This window comes from Lithobates pipiens, unplaced genomic scaffold (assembly GCF_037356315.1).
Source record: "Lithobates pipiens isolate NorthernLeopardFrog02 unplaced genomic scaffold, aLitPip1_a1.2 Scaffold_10, whole genome shotgun sequence".
Taxonomy (NCBI): Eukaryota; Metazoa; Chordata; class Amphibia; order Anura; family Ranidae; genus Lithobates; species Lithobates pipiens.
The window spans coordinates 154,366,343-154,387,257 of record NW_027507686.1 but is presented as its reverse complement, the minus strand read 5'-3'; the positions used below and the strand labels follow the sequence as shown (position 1 = coordinate 154,387,257).

At 40.5% G+C, this 20,915-nt stretch overlaps 1 protein-coding gene across 4 annotated transcripts in view; it reads left to right on the top strand.

Moving 5' to 3' along the window:
* TOX3 (TOX high mobility group box family member 3) overlaps nucleotides 1–20,915 on the top strand; it is a 197,784-nt gene that overhangs the window by 12,473 nt on the left and 164,396 nt on the right. For 2 of the 4 annotated variants that reach the window (XM_077458458.1, XM_077458451.1), the window contains exon 2: nucleotides 12,028–12,126. The exons of the other annotated variants lie outside the window; for them this stretch is intronic. In XM_077458458.1, the coding sequence (XP_077314584.1) occupies nucleotides 12,028–12,126 (99 nt within the window). The remainder of the gene's footprint in view (nucleotides 1–12,027; nucleotides 12,127–20,915) is intronic. 4 annotated transcript variants of the gene reach the window in all.

Here is a 20,915-nt window from a genome sequence, read left to right as displayed (position 1 = left end):
CCCTGATAGCACCCTAAAAAGGGGTTAAAATGACCTGCAAAGCGGCATTGCTGGTGGTTCGGCAGCGCTGCCCATTCATTTCAAAGATGCTGCTTGCAGGAGTTTTTTAGGCCGGGTTCACACCTATGCGGGTTTCTCCGCATTCAATTTGCATAGCAGGAGAAGGCGACTGGCTCCCTGTGGAGTCGGTTCCCATATCTCCGGCTGTGGAGGGCACTGCACAAATATGCTGTGCGTCTTTGGCTCTGTTTCAGGGTCGAATTCAGGCATATAATTAGCCCTGATTCATCCCTGAAACAGGGGAACAGGGACGCACAGCGCTCCTGTGCGATCCACAGTGATTTATAGTGTAAACCCGGCCTTAACATCCTGCCAGCACATCCCCTCAGTGTGAAAGCACTCAGGCTCGGGGGGGGGGGAGGCACACATATCAGGAATATAAAATGTTGAGTTTAGGGTTCACGTATTCTTTTAGTTTTAGGGTTCAGACTTGCTGTATATTTATAAAAACTGAATCCTTGGGGGGGGGGGGGGGCCTTATTTTGTTCTGTCTGTATAGACTCCAGAACTATCCTATTTGCACGCAAGTATATGTTCATAATTTTGCATTTTGATGTGTCAATGAAACATAGCTTTCCGGTATGTTCGACCACAAATAGATGCGGCTTCATATACTGTAGTTAAAGATGTGCATGTAGTGCTCCCATGACTAGATGTTTGATTATTACCCGTAAAAGCCTATGTAAAAAAAAGATTGTTATAGTAGATACGTTTTGCTGTATCTTAGCCCTCTCTTTAAATAGCTAATCTGTTATCATAGCAGGTCACACCCACTCCTTCTGCGGGGCTTATATGCACCTTGCAATATAAAAGTGACACTAACTTTTTGTAAAACAAGAACAGGCAGCACAAATGATACAAATGCATTCATCATTTTTGTTTCATCGTACTATGTGTGTGTGTGTGTGTTGTAGGCTATATAATTGTTTATATGCTCACTACACAAGGTTCATATTATCGTTGAAAAATTAAACCGGTCTATCAACTGTTCATCAATCCCAAACCTTCTTAGTGAATTGCAATTCAGTTTGAAAGTGCATTAAAGGCTTAGTTCACAATTTTTTTTTATATTCAATTTTCGCTCAACTGTGTGCCAGTAAAATGATATAGTACCTCTCTCCCTGGAATGTTAAAGTGATCTCTAATGCTGGAGCAGTTCCATGACAGCCATTAGTCAACTTGTGTACAAAAATTGTCTATTGGTATCAAGTCAAGTGTAATGAGCACAGTACAGGATGGCCTGATCATTGGGAGAGTCCGGGAGCTCTCTGCCTCCGATGTGTACAGATACCATGTGGTGTACCTTCCCTCTGCAGGTGCATCTTTCCATGGCACCTACCCACCTCTTTTGCCCAAAGCTTTCTCTCTCCTTCCCATTGCAGGTGCATCATTAGAGATGTAGTTCTCCTCTGCAGGCTCTACAGTGCACATAACACTACAGGAAGCCCAGGGGCTGGGAATACATCTTTTGGAATCGACACCATAGAAGAGGCAACTTCACCATGGTCAGGGAGGGTGACAAGTAAGAGGTAACAAAATAAAAATGGCTGGAGCACAAACGAGCATTCCAAAGGCTTAATTTCATTCTGAAAACTTAAATTCTGCTATAAAAGGCATCAAATTGCCTTTATGTTTAGGCATTGGGTTAATGTGTTATGAAGAAAAGTTAACTTTTAAAACTTTCTAAAACCCCAGTGAGCCAAAAACCTATTCCTAAAGTCCAATCTGGTGGTCATGGCTAAATTGCTATAATTAAGAACAAAACGTTTTATTTTCTTTCGTTTTGAATAGAGTGTAGAGGGATTAGAACACTGGTCTCCTGTTAGGAAGATTCACCCCCTCTGCTTGTCTTGTTTACCAATATTACTAAGGCTTGGTTCACACTGCTGTGGCTTGTCATGCGACTAGAGAGTTCAAAGTTGAATGACAAGTCAAAAAAAGGTTCCTGCACTACTTTGCAGTGAGATCATCATGACTTTCATTGACTTCTGTTTATGAACTTTGCAAGCAAGCCACTATGAAGTCGCATGGCAAAGTCGCGCAACTTTGCCGTCGCAGCAGTGTCAACCGAGCCTAATAGTGAAAGAATGCCACATTTTGAGCTGTTTTTCACAATAGTAATTGAGAGCAAATCTTTTCTTAGATCACTAGTTATAGTAGCAAACAGGGATTCCATCACTTTGGAGGTTTTTTTTAACCCCTTCCTGTTTTGACTATGGGACAGGATGTGAAGTGAGCTCTCCCCAAAGGGAAACAGATGGCAAGAAAAGCCTGACAAGGTTTATGACCCTTCCTACTCCATCCAAAATGGATAGTGTAGATCAGACCTCTTTGTATTAATGTCCCCCCCCCCCTTTTTTTTCCTTTTTAGTATTTTTAAATATATCCAAATGAATAAATAACATTTTTAAAGGAGTTATGTAGCTGAATAAAGTTACAGATGTTAGCAAATTACCATACTGTTTTTCAGTTTTTACGTACAGCAAAAACTCGATTTTTACAGTGCCATTACGTACTTTGTGTTAAGGCAGGCCATAATAATTTGTGATGTGCGTGCTGCAACCCAGGTTTGTTGCTTTAGGCTGTTGGATTGTAATTTTAAATAAAAGTTGTATTGGTTTAGTGTTTTTTTTATAACAATATTATACTTGCCTGCTCTATGCAGTGGTTTTGCACAAATCAGCTCTGATCCTTTTCTTCTTGGGTCCCCCGTCGGTGCTCCTAGCTTCTCCCCTTTTGAGCAGTGCCCCCCAGAGAAAGCCACTTTCATGCTTGATCCCGAGCCTCTGTTCTATGCATCTATAAGTCGCATAGAGCCATGGCTTGGCCCCGCCCCTGCTCTCTCCTCATTGGCTCACTGGCTGTGATTGACAACAGAGGGAGCAAACAGGCTCCCATTACTGTCTCAGCCAATGAGGGAGAGTCCTGGGACAGCCGAAGCTATCGTGAACATCACTAGATCAGAGGGAGCTCAGGTAAGGATGAGAAATTATGTCAGTGACAGCTTTTCAGGATTTTTTTGGATGTACATTGTTCTAAATGCTTGCTCATCCATCACTGGCTGCATGTGGTCGTAATGGACAGTCAGACGTTCTCTTTTTTTTTTTACCTGTAAACATGCGTTTTGACACTGTACTGAGAGAATGTATAGAAACCATCTTTGTTTTTATTGTCATTGTGTTATGCTACATGGAGTTACTTACTTGAGCTAATCTAGCCACATGGTTGCCTAATTCTGCTGTACATCCAGAGCAAGTTGGACATTACGTAACCAAAGAATTGTCCCGTGTCGAAATATGGGATCTCATCACAAAATCTATTATTCAAAAGTTTATGGAAAACAAGTACTCCTGCTTTTGATTAAGAAAAAAAAAAAACAATTCAGGACCAGATATTAAAATGCAGCAATTATCTGGAGTGCTGCTATCATATATAAGTCAAGTGTTCCAAATTGCTGTTACAGAAAGTCTGTCATACTAAAAGTTTTATGTTTTGTACTTTATAGTTATAAATGTAGTTTTTATTTGTGTTTTATTTATTTTTTGAAAATGATATATGTTGTGGGTGCCCAAGAAACCATAATTTGAAATGCTACTCTTAAAGAACACAATTGTCTCTTTTTTTATATAAAAACACAGAAAGCTATATTAAGCACTATATATAATGCAGTGCCCAATGATGGCTTTTCTCCTCTTCAACTAGGAGTAGGTATTAGAAAATTAGTATGTAATTTAATGTTTCAATAGATGGGAGCCTTGTATTTCACGATGCTCAACTCCGGAACATTGACATCCATATGTATAAGTAGCAAAATGGGCCTTCATCATTCCTTTTACAGAAAAAAAAAAAAAACATAAATTAGATGGCCAGCGGAGAGAGAAAAGGTGAAATGTCACTGTGTTACTTTTTGATATGCACTGTATGTAATCATTGGTTTGTAGCACATTGTATTAATACCAAATGTTGTTTCAACTGACTAGAGATAAATATAATGAGGAATGAGAGAACATTCTTAAAGCTGCTGTTTGAAATGTGACCTTGACAGCAGCAGCTGTAGCAATTATAAAGCAGGAAAGCTGACTTGTCAATTTGGTAAAGGTGGCACAATGGTGATTTTGCACTAGTCAAGCTACCTTTTGTAAAGCGTAGAGATTTGTTGTTTTATTAGAATTAGGTGTTGTTTCAACTGAAATGTATATTTATATAGATAAACACAGCCAACAGCTTGTCTGGCGTTTGCTTAAAAAAAAAAAAAAGAGTTCCAGTAATTTTTGTGTTTATTAATAGTCAGCATAGAGCTTTTTTTGGTGGTATTTAATCACCACTGTGCGACATACGTGAGAAAATTGTGAAAAAAAAACACTTTTTTTAGTTTCTATGATAAAATTTGGCAAATAAGTAATTTTTGTTCATAAATTTGGGCCAAAGTTTATACTACTACATATCTTTGGTAAAAATAGCCCAAATCAGTGTATATTATTTGGTCTGTGGCAAAGTTATAGTCTACAAGCTGTGGTGCAAATCATTGAAAATGAATCACACCTAATGTACATTGCCTATCTCATTTCTTCAGGCTCTGAAATGTCAGAACAGTACAAATACCTCCCAAATTACCCCTTTTTTTGAAAAGTAGAAAGTCCAAGTTATTTAGTAAGAGGCATGGCGAGTGTCAGGTACTCTGAAGGGCGGTGACAGGTACTCGGGTACATAGATGAACTGTGACAGGTACTCAGGTGGACTGTGACAGGTACTTGGATGAACTGTGACAAGTACTCGGATGAACTGTGACAGGTACTCGGACTGTGGCAAGTGCTCGGATGGGCTGTAACAAGTACTTGGGTACTCCGATGGACTATGACAGGTACTCAGATGTACTGTGACAGGTACTCGGGTACTCGGATGGGCTGTGATGGGTACTCGGATGGACTGTGGCAGGTACTGTGGTACTCAGATGGACTGTGACAGGTACTCAGGTACTTTGGCTGGTGACAGGTCCTCTTTATTAGGGGGAGTTAATCAGTGTGTTGGTGTGCACTGTAAGTGGTAATGAGCTGTTACAGCAATCTTCTTTTCACACATGATTGGTGTGTGAGGAGGAGAACCCGGTAACATCTTGTTACCACGGTTTCTTGATATTCTGTGACCGGCTGTGATTGGACACAGCCGATCATGTGCTAAAGAGCCAATTTCATTGGCTCTTTACCACGATCGGGGTTGGGCTGTGTCAGGATGAAAAAACCTCCTCCCTGATCGGCACTTTATGTGCCCCCTAGGGGCGGGCATGAGCTGCATACACATGGACAGTGCATGTGGCTGGTCACATGGTAAAGAGACTTTTTTCATTGACTCTCTACATGGATCTGGGATGGGCGGTGTCCAAGGGACATGCCTCATCCCTGATTGCCGTGCTGGGGGCTCGCAGGAGTGGTGAAAAGTCAAGAACATCATATGATGCCCACCCAGGATGGGAGATCCCATCTGCAGACATCATATGACTATGGCCCGGTATTGACATGGTTAATACACAACCACTCACCTGTCCTACAATCCAGCAATGTACTCACCCCAGCCGTTTCCACCCCATGTTCTACCATGGATTCGCTGGTATCTTCGCTGTGGGCACCCTAATGTGACAGCTTGCGGCTTTACCCAGGTGCCCTCTAAGCATGCGTGCTGTGACTGGTCCTGAAGTCCTCTGAGACCTGTAGGGTGTCCCAGAAGACTTTAGGAAGGAGAACTTCTGCTTTTGATCACCTAAGGCGAAGTGGGAGCTGGTACCTCTCAAAATCGGATACCTCCTCTTTCCCCCCAAAGCTCAGTTTCATAAACAGGAGCTGGGGAGGAGGCCTTTAAAGTGGAACTTTTGAGTGGAGCTCTGCTTTAAACAGCCATATTTATAAAATGAAGAACATTTTACTTACAACACCTTGTATATGATCCTGCTATTACAAATAAAACTTCATGATGATCCACATGGGCCTTCAAGACATTTTAGGGGGAATGCAGAAAAATTGATCAGTCAAGAGTTCTTCTTAAAGCTGAAGTTTAGATATGAACTTTTTCACATAGTGGTTAAAATGCATGTCTCGTACCCGACCAAGCTCTATGAAAACTGCAAATAGCTGTAGCGGGTGCCACTCCGACAGTGATGGCCCCTAGCCTCTAGGTCCTCTGCTGACCGGCTGCTCTGCTGCTGAGTGAACACAGGAGTTTGCTCATGCAACATGAGCATAATATAGAGAACACTTTGCATCTTTGCAATGAATGCAAAGTATTCTCAGGCTGGACAAGTTGGAAGGGCAGGGTAGTGTCATTTATGCAGATTTTATTTCAATAAATGGTTATACCATTTTTAGAATGTTGCAAGTTGCTTTCTGGTTGGCTATCATGGTTTAATGCATACAATTTCCTATTGCTCTGTTACTTTAAAATGGTAAAAAAATAACCATAAGTAGAATTAAGTTTGGCCCTCCACAACAGCCTCAGTTACTCATGAGGCCCATTGGAAAAATGAATTTCCCGTCCCTGAGTTAGAGAGTCTTGTGACCAAGTATCCTTTAGTTCTACTGATGGAATGTACCAGTAAGTTTCAGAAGTAACAAGATCACAAAGTAAAACCTAAATGTATAGTGAAAATACTGTGATTTAGAGTAAGTTCTGATGGGTGTTATTTCTTAGCTTCTGATTTTATCGGCGTATAACACACACTTTTTTCCCCTTAAAATCAGGGGAAAATCGTGGGTGCATGTTATATGCTGATCCCCTGCCGTTGTGAGCCTTTCAGCCGACTTCAGCCCTTCTACAGCTTTTGGCCACCTTCGGTCATTCTCGGCAGCTTTCGGCAGGTTTCAGGCCGCAATCAACCATTCTTGGGGGCTGAGTGTGGCCAAAAGCCGCAGAGAATGGCCGAGAGTGGGCGAAAGCTGGCGAGAATGGCCGAAGGCGGGCAAAAGCTGCAGAGAACTACCGAGCACTGCCGAGATACACAGGACATCCAGTTCTGTATCAGCAGCACCAAAAAAAAGCTGCAAATAAAACTAACAAGGGGGCAACGATGGACAAGGCTGGATGACAAAGCTGTATATGACACTGACAAGGGTGCGATGATGCACAAGGCTGCATGACAAAGCTGCATATGACACTGACAAGGGTGCAAATGATGGACAAGACTGCAAATGAGACTGATAAGGGTGCAATGATGGACAAGGCTGCAGATGGACACTGATAAGGCTGCATTGATGGGCATTTAAATGTAAGTTTTTTTTCCCCTTAAAATTCCCTCCTAAACTTGGGGCGCATGTTATACATCGATAAATACAGTAATGAAAAACATAAACACACTCTGTCCCAATTGACCAGTTACAGATGCTTGTGCTGCCCTGCCAGGTCTATGAGTGAATGGTTAATTCAGCCCTGTGTATAAATCTAAATAAATAGCTAATTTTTTACAAGTTTAGGTTACACAGTGAAATGAAAAATATGCATAATATGTAAAAAACACAAGCATACATACTTGTAGTATGTGTATTGGAACTCATAAAACGACATGAGTGCACACAGAAGCCATTGATTTAATGCATTTAAACATGCAAAAAAGAACTACTAGTATATAAAACACTAGTAGAAAAGCATATGCTGAGATGTGTTTTTTTAATAGACAAGGTGTTTGTGTCTCTTGGGGATAAGAGACAAGTACAGAACAAACATTTATACAGACTTGCTGAATCTTAGATCATTAATCAGACAAAAGTGTTCTCTCCAAGTTACTAAATGTATGCATAGCAGAGATAATACATCTTCAAATCACCATGCTGCCACAATAAACAAATACTTTCTTCAGTACGAAGTACATTAAGATTTTGCTCAATGGATAAATAACTACTACTGCTGATTATGAAAACAGCATTGTGAAATCCAGATCTGCATTTATAATTACAGATTTCTGCTTGCCTACAAGGAAAATTAACTACTGCTGTGCTACATTTACATGGTGAATGTAATTTATATGTTTGTAAAAATCCTGTATAATAACTGTCATAGTGCCAGCAAATGATTTCACGGCTTCACAGAGAACAATAATCCATTTAACAGCACTGCACATATAGAAAGGCCATATAGGCTACGGCCTAGGGAAGCAAGGGTGAGGTGAACAGTAGGCTGTTCTACATTTCTTTATTTTAGTTCCTACGTGAGCATACCAGCATAGATCAAGAAAAGGTTTGCTTTTCAGTTATTAGGTACTGTTAAGGTATTCCACTCAAGAAGTTTAGGAATGCAATAAAGCGATTGTATTACAATAAAGAGAGCTTAAAGCGGGAGTCCACCGGGACTCCGCGTTTTTTTTTTTTTTTTAAAAGCCAGCAGCTACAAATACTGCAGCTGCTGACTTTTAAATAGTGACACTTACCTGTCCAGCGCGCCCGCGATGTCGGCACCCGAAGCCGATCGCTCGCTCGGCTGCCGGGTCCCGCCGCCATCTTGGGTATGGGAATCAGGAAATGGAGCCTTTCGGCTTCATTTCCCGGCTCCCTACTGCGCATGCGCGAGCCGTGCGGCGCAATCCGGACGGTCCCCGCTGCCTCTGGGAGCTGTGTGTTTCCCAGCAGGCAGCGGGGCACTTGCTGAAGGGGGCGGGCGCTTGCGGAACGGGGGCGTAACCTACGCTCGTTCCGCAGAGAGCTAGCCCGGAAGTGGGTGCAGTTACCTGGATTATCCAGGTAACTGCACCCCCCTCCCCCCTGAAAGGTGCCGATTGTGGCGCCGGAGGGGGGGGGGGATTCCGATGAGCGGAGGTCCATTTTAGGGTGGACCTCCGCTTTAAAGTGTTTTTCCACTTTTGCAAAAAAAATGGGATAAAACCTACTTTATATTTGATACTTGATCCCATTAACATAGCATATCTTAAAAAAAAGATTGCTGGTTATCTTTTTAAAGTGGACCTTTGCCCTAAAGATGATTTGCCACCCTCCCTCTTCTCTCCTTTCTCTCATACCACTTAACTTTGTTTTCCATTTTTGGTAGCGCACTACTGCGTTACTCACAGGTCATCTGCACATGTGCAAGGTTTTTCTGTGCACCAAGGGAGGGATATGGAAGTTCCACTTTTAATGTGTTTTTTTTGTTTTGTTTTTTACTTCCCTAAAAATCCTCAAATATTGTCCCTGCTTTGTGATGTTTGGGAGGTGCCGTGGAGTAATATCTGAACTAATTAAAGAGAAAGTAAAGCCTGATGGGTTTTACTTCCTCTTTTTTCCCCTGCAAAGTAAAAGCATAACAGGCTAGTATGCACTTGCCTCAAACGAAGCCTGCAATGTCCCCACTGGTGGCCTCATCCATCTTCATCCCTCTTATTTCTGGGGCCATGGACTCTGGCTCTGTGGCTGGTCAGAGCCGAGTGACGTCACTGCCGTGCATGCAGGCGGGAGCCACTGGTCACGGCATGGACCCTTTAGAAATGGCACAATTGTGCCCTTTCTTCAGTGCACATGCGCTGATGACGTCGGTGCAAGCGTATATGGTAAATACCTCCTAAACTGTGCAGGTTTGGGAGTTATTTCCAGTACCTACAGGCAAGCCTTATTATAGGCTTTTTGTAGGAGAAAATGGTGTAACTAGATTTACAACCACTTTAAAGGGTACGTTCACCTTCGAGGACATGTTACAGCAGTGGTTCTCAACTTCTGTCCTCAGGACCCACTAACGGGCCAACTTTGCAAGATAATTAAAATAGATCTCAGGTGATATCATTTGTTACTCAGTGATTGCAGTATTCTAGTTTGCATCTCCTCAAGGTAATACTTAAAATCTGGCCTTGTTAGTGGGTCCTGAGGAAAGGAGTTGAGAACCACTGTGTTACAGAATGCAACACATCCCCCGCACTCCCTGTGACAGCAAGCCAGGGATCTTCTCCCTGTACCTGCTGTCACTGTTTGAAAAGTGTGCGGGGATCCGCCCACACAGTTGCACCATTCTTTCAGAGTTCTGTCGGCTTGTAGTTCCCAATGATCTACTAAGGCACTGTTGAGCGCTCTAGTAGTTCATGAATTCTTCCGGTCTTTGAAACTGCCTGCCCATATGGGCAGACAGCTTACACTGACAGTCTATACATATACATATATACATTATCAGCTGTAAACTTGATGTGAACACTGTCCTAACAAAAGGTTAAACATTTCTAAACCACCTCATACATTGTATGGTAATACTGTCTGGATGGGAACAAACTCTTCAGAAATTCTTATAATCAGCCTTGACACCTTCTTCTCCATAGAAACTTCTAAAAGGTAAGAAATATGTAAAAACTAACTTTAGGTGTGCTGTGTGAATGGGAAAAAACCAACATACACATAGTAGTGTTTTCTCAAATTTGAATAAAAAAATGGGAATACACTTTAACATGACCTAAGGGTACAATGTTTGATTTAGGTTTTGCAGCTCTATTGTCATAGCATTTATTAGGGAACACCATGAGTTTGCAAGCTAGAAACAATACAATTCTTTTAAAATCATATGAATATTTCCATAATATTGGAAGGTAATGGAGTGTTATGTTTTGCTTGTGGCAGACATGTAATGGAGTGGTTTGCTTACATTGTATCTAAACATCCTTCCAAAGCAAGGCAATATACTTTATCCACTTATAAATGCTGCAGATTTTTGCAAAGCGTGAGTATGTTTTACCTGGTTATGATGTAGAACATTTCTTAGGGATTCAGTAACTGCTTACAAACCCATACGATTCATGTTTACAAGTACTGAGATTTATTAACAACTCTACTAGATCATTACAGAATTCCAAATAAATGATGATTGTGCCTACAGATGTATTTGCTGAGTGATAAATGACAACCAAAGCCGTCAGCTGCTGTAATATGGCTAATGGGTCTTTTATTGCATAGGTAAACCTACAAAAAGTGTTAGGTGCAGGCATCTGCATATCTGCCTTTACCAGGATTTGCAATGTTGTGTGTTAAAATCACTTTAAACTTTGTAAATATTGATTGAATATGGCTTAAAGTGCCCATTATTTATTCAGAAAGTATTTGCCTTTTAAAACATTCATTCAAATTACATTAAAGCGGAAGTAAACCTTCACATATACCCAGTGAAGTGAACAGCCTCAGTTGATACACAGGGATGAAACAAATCCCCCTACATAAGTTTTACATGTATATCTTCTGTCTTCAGCTTTATGTATTCTTTAGAAAGTGCACATTGTGTTAGAGATTTTCTCTTCCTGTGCAACACCGGGAGTGGATTCTTGGCATATGGCCATGACAGCTGATTGAAGGAAAGACGCGCCCCCCACCCCCTCCACATAGGCAGAGACTTGCAAAGCTGTGCCGTGACAAGGCAAGCTCTCTGCTAATCTATTTATAGCAACATCCCTCAACACAAATTTCAGCCTGGGTTTTATCTTGGCTAGCAGAAAACTTGTCAAAAGTTATCATGCTGATAACAGAGCAATGAAACGGCAGACACATGACTTTGTGCTTTAGAGAAAGCTAAGTAAATACTGCAAATATATGTGCCTAGGTCATATTTCATGAATATGGTTTACATCCACTTTAAAGTACTGTGTATATGTCAGCTCTCACCTTGTAAAACAACCCATTAAAGTGTTACTAAACCCAGGACCCTGTGTTCACTATATCTGGTCTCAAACAGTACACAGAACATGAAAATGCAATTATTTTAGTAAATATAAACTGCTAAATACCTTTTCTCATCAGCAGTATATAGCAGTCTTGTGACTTTCATCAGTGTCTGGTTAAAGTATGTAGGAGGGTTTTTTATTCTACTCTGACTGTCCTATGAGGCTGCAGGACCCCTGACCTTCTGTCTGGACAGTGCTGATTGGCCCTGTGTTGATCACATGCACCCTCCCAAGAAAAAATAAATAACTCTCTAGCAATATACTTCAAACTGAGCATGTGCAGAGTGACTTCAAAGGCTCTCTCTTATTAGGAGATGGACTGGGAACAGTGGAAGAAGGGGAGGATCAGAGAAGATAGGATCAAACAGCCTTTTTACACAATGCGAAGGATTAACCCCTTAGGTTCCACAGTGAGTATAACAAGCATGCTTTACTGCATATACAGCCTGATTTTACTGTTGTGAGTTTAGTAACACATTAGGTTAAAACAGAAATGGAAGGCAAAAAATTTGTTTATAGATATGACGATTGTATTGTTGTTGTTTTTTTTTGTTTTGTTTTTTTCTATAATGCCGCGTACACACGAGCGGACTGTATGGCATACTTAGTTCGTCATACAATCCGACGGACAGTCCGTCGTACTTTCGACTGAACGGACTTGACCACACACGGATGCACAAACAGTCCGTCGAAAGCTTGCGCGATGACGTGTACAGCACGTACGACGGGACTAGAAATAGGAAGTCCAAGACACAGCAAAGCACCCTTCCGCCGTGTAAATCCTTTCTGGGCATGTGCCATTCTTAGTCCGTCGAACTAGCATACTGACAAGCGGATTGTCCGCTGAAACCAAAGTACGACGGACAGAATTTCGAAAAATCCGAATTTCGTAGTACGCCGGACTGCACACTGAAAAAGTCCGCTGAAGCCCACACACGAGCGGATTGTCCACTGAAATGTGTTTCGACGGACTAAGTACGCCATACAATCCGCCCGTGTGTACGCGGCATTAGTGATCACATAACCTCTGTTCTTTGTTGCATAAAGCTAGGTTCCCGCTGCTGCAATTCGATGTTGATCTGATTTTCAGTGCGATTTATCTAGTGCAACTTGGGTGTGGTTTGCACATTCTGTGGGACCAAAATTGCGCTGGAATCACACTGAACTAATACGGACACCTGTTCCAAAATGAGTTATGATGTGGCTAGGTACTATTGAAAACAATGTGATTTTTTTTTTTTCCTTGTTGTGCGACTCAAGTTGCATCTGAAATTGCACTAGTGTGAACAAAACCTAAGATGCTTGGAGAACTGGGGGTGTAGACTGCAGCAGGAGGCAAGAAGAAAGCAGTACATACATTCCAGTGAATGGCTGTGCAGCGGGGCATGTCAGCACAAGTCTGACCATTGGAGGACAGGCAGGCTGTACTCTCTGCACAGTCAGAAAAATGACCACGCTGGGATGGATGTGCTCATATGCCTAGAGTGATCAATAAGAAACCAGGGGTACTGGCAGGTTCGCCATGTATTACATACAAAGGAAGCAATGAAAAGAGAACAGGATATTTTTTTCTTTTCCAATAATTGTTATTAATATTAGAAATTAGCAACAGGGTACAAGAAGTACAACATTCATTTTCTGGTCCATTGTGATATATAGTGATGGTTGCAGATACGTTTCACAAAACAAGAAACAGCCTATACGTTACCCCCCCCCCCCCCCCCATTATTTGGTCAGGTAACAGGGCTGTAAACCAGCAAAAAAAACTAATCTTCAACTAAAACACTTCAAGTTGTATCATGTAGTTAACTACAACCCATACAATTCCGTGAACTTCTACTGGCACTTTTCAGGTTGACATGAAAGAAGTCTCACAGGACCAACAATGGCATAAGAGTTAAACTAACATAAGAGGAGAGAGAAAGCGCAAAAAAAAGGCAAAAGACAGATACAAGATGTAAGATACAAGACTTGCACCCACTATCAAGCATACTAGTACCAAGTTCCACCGTAAGAAAACTTTTTGTAGTTTCCCTCAATCATTTGGGGGTTGGTCTAAGATTTTGAGTGCAATTCAGCCAATTTCCCCTATTCCGCTGCTTCCATCACTTCCCCCAAGTACTGTTGCATTCTTTCCATAAAGGGTTTAGTGGAATTCTTATATACAGTGCCTTGAAAAAGTATTCATACCCCTTAAAATTTTCCACATTTTGTCATGTTACAACCAAAAATGTAAATGTATTTTATGTGATAGACCAACACAAAGTGGCACATAATTGTAAAGTGGAAGGAAATAATATAAATATCTGAAAAGTGTGGCGTGCATTTGTATTCAGCCCCCTTTACTCTGATACCCCTAACTAAAATCTAGTGGAACCAATTGCCTTCAGAAGTTACCTAATTAGTAAAAAGAGTCCACCTGTGTCTAATTTTATCTCAGTATAAATATATCTGTTCTGTGAAGCCCTCAGAAGTTTGTTAGAGAACCTTAGTGAACAAACAACATTGTGAAGGCCAAGGAACACACCAGAGAGGTCAGGGACACATTTGTGGAGAAGTTTAAAGCAGGGTTAGTTTAAAAAAAAATCCCAAGCTTTGAACATCTCACAGAGCACTGTTTAATTTATCATCTGAAAATGGAAAGTGTATGGCACAACTGCAAACCTACCAAGACACTGCCGTCCACCTAAATTGACAGGCTGGACAGGGAGAGCATTAATTAGAGAAGCAGCCAAGAGGCCCATGGTAATTCTGGAGGAGCTGCAGAGATCAAGTTCAGGTGGGAGAATCTGTCCACCGGACAACTATTAGTTGTGCACTCCACAAATCTGGCCTTTATGGAAGAATGGCAAGAAGAAAGCCATGGTTGAAAGAATGCCATAGGGTGTCCCGTTTACAGATTACGAGAAGCCAATTGGGGTGACATAGCAAACATGTGGAAGAAGGCGCTCTGGTCAGATGAGACCAAAATTAAACTTTTGGCCTAAAAACAAAATGCTATGCATGGTGGAAAACGAACACTGCACATCACCCTGAACACACCATCCCCACCGTGAAATGTGGTGGTGGCTTCATCATGTTGTGGGAATGCTTATACTCAGCAGGGGCAGGGAAGCTGGTCAGAGTTGATGGGAAGATGGATGGAGCCAAATGCAGGGCAATCTTAGACAAAAATCTGTTAGTCTGCAAAGGACTTGAGACTGGGGCAGAGGTTCACTTTCCAGCAGGACAATAACCCTAAATACACAGCCAGAGCTGCAATGGAATGGTTTAGATCAAAGCATATTCATGTTTTAGAATGGCCTAGTCAAAGTCCAGACCTAAATCCAATTGAGAATCTGTGGCAAGACTTGAAAATTGCTGTTCACAAATGCTTTTTATCCAATCTGACGGAGCTTGAGCGATTTTGCAATGCAGAATGGGCAAAAATATCTCGCTCTCCTTGATGTGCAAAGCTGTTAGACATTGACTCAAGGGGGTTGAATATAAATGCAGGCCACACTTTTCAGATATATTATTTTTTGTAAAAAAAAATTGAAAACCATTTATCATTTTCCTTCCAGTTCACAATTATGTGCCACAACGTTTTTGGTTGTAACATGACAAAATGTGGAAAATTTGAACAGATCCAGGATACGTGAAAGGAGCTCCCATAACCTTCAGGAGCCATTTAAAGCCAATTGTACCTAAAGGACACCAACAAAGTCTACATTTTCCATTTGACACCAATGCATTTGGTCAAAATGGTAAAATTTTCACTGCTGTTTCCTGAGTTTCGTCAAAATTTCAGGAAAATGAAATGCCTAAATTGCACTTATTCCTAATGCAGCCCAAAAATTCCTAAAAAAGATTCACAAGTAGTAAGTACAAATTAGTAATAGTATGTAAAGCTTACATATACGCAAAGAGTCTAACACAAAAACATTTGTTCCAGAAGGGATCTCAATAAAGCATTCTCAACTACAATTATTTGAAATTTTTTGGTGGTTTAATTCTCATATGCACCTTCAATAATCCTCTTAAAATTAAGTCCCCGTCCAAGCGGAAGTGCAAACTATTTTTCTGCAACATTTGTTAGCAGCATAATCGCTTCTTGTTTCAAGACCTAAAGAAAGGGGAAAAAAAAAAACTAATCAAAAGCAATTAATCTTCCTTTGCACATGAGAAATCAGACATTCATGTCTGACAGATGATAGAGTACTGTGATTTAGTTCCAAAGCTTTAAATACAGAACTGAAAAAAAAAAAAAAAAAAAACGCTCAAAGCTCCTCCTCCTGTTAGCATGAAAGCCTCATCAAAGGAATGTTGTATGAAAGTGAAGCCGACAACTCACAAGCCCTGCAGGATTTGGGGAATTATTATATTTCACATCATATGTACTTTATTTTCTCTGATGTTTCCACTACAAATAATTTATTTTTAATAGAACATGCAAAGTTAAGCATGTTGATAATAAAATGTGACATCTTAATGTCTTTTAAAATTTGTATACCAGTGATTTTCCAAGTCCAGCATTTATTGTCAAATGTACAAGACGTTGAATTAAAGTGGGCCGGATGTCTGTTCAAACGCTCCTGTTAATTATAAAGACAAAGGGAAAAAAAAATAAAAATCACTTCAACACAAAATACAAGTTTATGACTTAAGTTAATAATCCTTTTTTTCTTCCCTTCAGGATAGAAAAAAAAAGGCTCACTGCTTTAGATGAATTTAATGAACTGCAAAATACTGACATTTTCCCTATAAAAGTCACACACTATTTAATTAGGTAGTTAAATACATGGAGCTATATTAAAACAAGCTTGGGAAAATGTCATAGCAGCATGAAACAAAACAATCTGTGTTTTATACCTGATCATTTACATTGCATAACTGATTTGTGTGTGTAGGTATTGTGTATTTTCTATTTGGAAAGTCTATTTAAAAGGAATAAGTCCAGAAAGTATTATTATACTTTGTTGCAGGGGCGGCCCGTCCATTAAGGGGGCACAGGCACCGCCTCCCCTTTCCATCCCTGCTGCCACCCCCTATTCATGCATCTGACCCCTTTCAGGATGCCGGGCGAATTAATACAGAGGCTTTTTTTTTGTAAGCACCTGATAAGGGCCAGTGGCCCTAATAGGTTTCAAAATAGGTTGGGCTCTGGTCGCAGAGCATTGTGCTCGGAGCCCACACAGGTGTGTTATAATAGCAAATGAATATTGATAAAAAATGGCTACTTCACGCCTATTTTAAATAACACTAAAACAATAGGTAAAGCTGCTCCCCTTGATGGGTATTAGTAATACTCAAAGATGTGATTATATAACCATAAAGATGGCGATATATCTTAATAAGTGATGGTTAAAACGTGTTTAAACCAATAAGAATAACATTCAGTGATGAACTAAAAATGCAATATACTAAATAAATACACTTAAATACATTCATGTGATATAAACATGTGCTCATAGCAATATGTTGACCAATGAAGCCAAGAGAAATTGTGCACAAATAGTCCCAAACAAAACACATAAAGTGATCCAAGGAAATATTCTGTGCAGATAATCTTCCAAGGAGGTAAATACACCCCACGTGTTCTGAATAAATATTCTGCTTACCAGAGGGATTTGATTCCTTTTATTAAAAAGTGAGTCAAAGGAAGCTTTGGCAGGATGATGCCTGCTACAATGGTGTAAACTGGAGATATATGGAACTCTTCCTCTGCAGAGATTATACATGGGATATATGAGAATTAATGAAAACCCATATCGTAATCCTATTTATTTAAAATATGGTAAAAAAAATACAAAAGCCGAGTGGCTGCTTACATGTATAGGTGTCTTAACCCGGCACTGAGGCTGCTAGCTTGTCTGTACTGGATGGTGCCTCGCGTCCAACCTCTGTAGCTGGCGTGCGTTCCACCAGCCCTCCTGTAACAACCAAAGTACCGCCTCGATGTACGTTTCAGTACTATGTCATCAGGAATCATCTCCCTGATGACGTAATAACAAGTTTGGGAAATGCACCACAGAAGCCTCAGTAATGCACAGGGGGAGGAAGAAAGAAAGCTGCCACTCGTCAGACATGCTACCCACCCATTTCCTAGATGCGGTAAGCCGCCACTGCCTTGTTGGAAGTTCTGTTAAGGTTCAGTCACAAGGCCGTAATACAGCAAGATCCTCTGTTATCCAAAAGTGCAATGACCTTAGTGCACATGTGTTATTATTATTTTATTAGGTTAGATAGGATGTGCTTAACCACTTGAGCTCTAGAAAGTTTTACTCCCTTCATGACCAGGGCTTTAACCAACAATTGCACGGTCATGCAATACTGTATGCAAATGAAACTTTCTTTTTTTTTTTCACACAAATAGAGCAATCATGATTATTGTAACAGCAAATTTTTCAACTGTTGTGAATGGGTTACATTTTATGACTGCTGTGATTACTAGTGATCTGTGATTGGCTACAGCTAATCACATGGTACAGGGTACTGTGATTGGCCAGTGATAGCTGTGGGCCAATCACAACATAGAAAATCACAGCTGTTATGAAATAATTTATTCATAACCGCTTTGACGACATTTTGATCACTTGATTTAAGTTTAAAAATGTAACACATAATCACTAATAAACCCAACTATTTGCATATACAAACTAAACATAAGTATTTGGTATACCTATATAAGAAAACAGTGATTGTGATACACATATTGTATCATGCAGGAGAGAAAACAATAATTGTTGGGCCAATATTGATGGTTAACTATAAAAAAATAGTCACATACATCACAACAACCTTCTATTAACCCCCCTGACGGTATTCCCGAGTCTGGCTAGGGGTGGAATTTTTATACCAAAAGCGGTATCCCCGAGCCAGACTCGGGACTGCATCACTGGATCCAGGAGGAGGTTTACTTACCTTCTCCCTCGGATCCAGCGTTGTCTCCCCGCTGTACGAGCGAGCCGTGTCTCGCTCGATCTATCACGGACCCGATCTCCGTTCCCTGCGAGCGTTGCGACGCACGGGGACGGAGATCGGCGCCAAATTCAAAAAGTGAAACAGACAGTATACATACAGTATAATGTCATCTTACATATTATATTTCACATCCCCTTTGTCCCTAGTGGTCTGCCCAGTGTCCTGCATGCAGTTTTATATAATAAAAACTGTTCTTTCTGCCTGGAAACTGGAGATTGTCCATAGCAACCAAACTGTCACTTTACATCAAAAATGGTTTTAGACCAGCTAGAAAACAGCGATAATAAATTGGAATCACTCGCAGAATTGAGCGATAGCGATTTGTGGGGAGATCCGTCATCAAATACTGAAAAGTAATGACAGTGACAATTCTGCAACTGAGCAAATTTCAGTGTTTTTGATTTGCTTACATTATTGAATAATTTTTATTATTGTTATATTATTATTTGGTATAATTATTTATAGTTATTTATTATATTATAATTTATGATTTCATTTTTCAAACTTTATCATACCCGGGATGTCTACTAGACTCTGGTTTGGACAGATTTAAGAGAGTTATTCCTAAGAATTACAGGACTACAATATAAAACGCCAAATTTTCATGCAAAATAATTGTACCGCTTTTAGCACCTAAAATCCGAAATAATCGTACCGCCAGGGAGGTTAATACACTATTGCAGTGTTTTTCAACTCCAGTCCTCAAGGCGCCCCAACAGGTCATGTTTTCAGGCTTCCCATTATTTTGCACAGGTGATTTGATCAGTTCCACTGCCTTAGTAATTACCACAGCCGTTTCATCTGAGTGAAATCCTGAAAACATGACCTCGAGGACTGGAGAACACTGCACTGTTCTACTCACAAAACAACCACAACAAACTCTTCAACTTTACAGGTAAGTAGAAGGCTCCCCCGAAATTCGTGACCTGCTAATTCTAAGTCAGAACATGCACTTTCCTCAGAACTTAAGCCAGGTACCATAGCAAATTCACACACACATGATTGAACTCTTCTCTGCTCTTCAGACATTTGAACCAAAACACCAAAACAAAAGAAAAATCACAGTGCAGTATGTTTTACCCATCCAGACAACACATTATAGAGTGCTTCACCCACATAACAAATGTCATGTAGAGTACAGGTCAACAATGCTCTGAGTGAATGGAAGGCTCACTGGACTTGTATGCACTGATGGCACCTCTGTACTTTTTTCAGGTCAGTGATTTAGACATCATTGAGGTCAAAGTATTAAAATGACAGCCAAACAAATAGCAATTTCAGCATTAGAACTCAGCTAGGCAAGTTCCATTATTATCTCCTAATGGAGTTTCTTTAATGCCGCGTACACACGACTGGACTTTCCAGCAGACTAGGTCCAATGGAATGAGTCCATCAGACAATCTGATTGTGTGTGTGGGCTAATCCGATCATTTTTCATTTTAAAAATACGCTGGACCTAGAAACAGAACATGTTTCAAATCTGTTCTACGGACTCAATTCCTATTGGAAAACTGTTCGTCTGTATGCTGGTCCGACAGACCAAATACGACTCAAGGGAAGCTATTGGCTACTAACTATTGAGCTTCCTTTTTTAGCCCCGTCGTACGTCATCACGTTCAAAACAAACGGACTTTCGAATGAACTTAGTCCGTTTTGTGTGTGGCCAAGTCCATTCCTTCAGAAGGTCCACCAGAACTCCGCCCGAAAGCCCGTTGGGAACACCATCGGACCTAGTCAGCGGGAAAGTCCGGTCATGTGTACATGTCATCAGGAATATAGTATTCATTCCATTCAACAAACAGACACTGCACCATGCAGTAGGAACTGTTGGACTTTTGATAATGTAGATTTTAAAATATTTTTTGGACAGTTTCATTATTATTTTTTCACTATAATTGGAAGTTTGTTTGCACCAGTATATTTTTTTATGACTGAGGATTCAACAGACATTTACACATTATATAGTTGGGGATTAGGTTTAGGTATTTTTTCACATAAACGCTTGTTTGTATAGAATGCTTAAAATACAGTTGCTTTGCTAAAGAAACAAGTAACGCATACATTTACTGTATTACCTTACAAAGGTTTAGTAATTTTTGCCTTCCCTTCTTTGTGGTACATGTATGCATTGCTAGTCTGTGATATCATTCTGCTACTTCCTGATTTACTATTATGGTTTCTTTGATCAGCTTTAGTACTTCACTTTAATTTGACATAGCTGGTGAGTTTGGAAGCC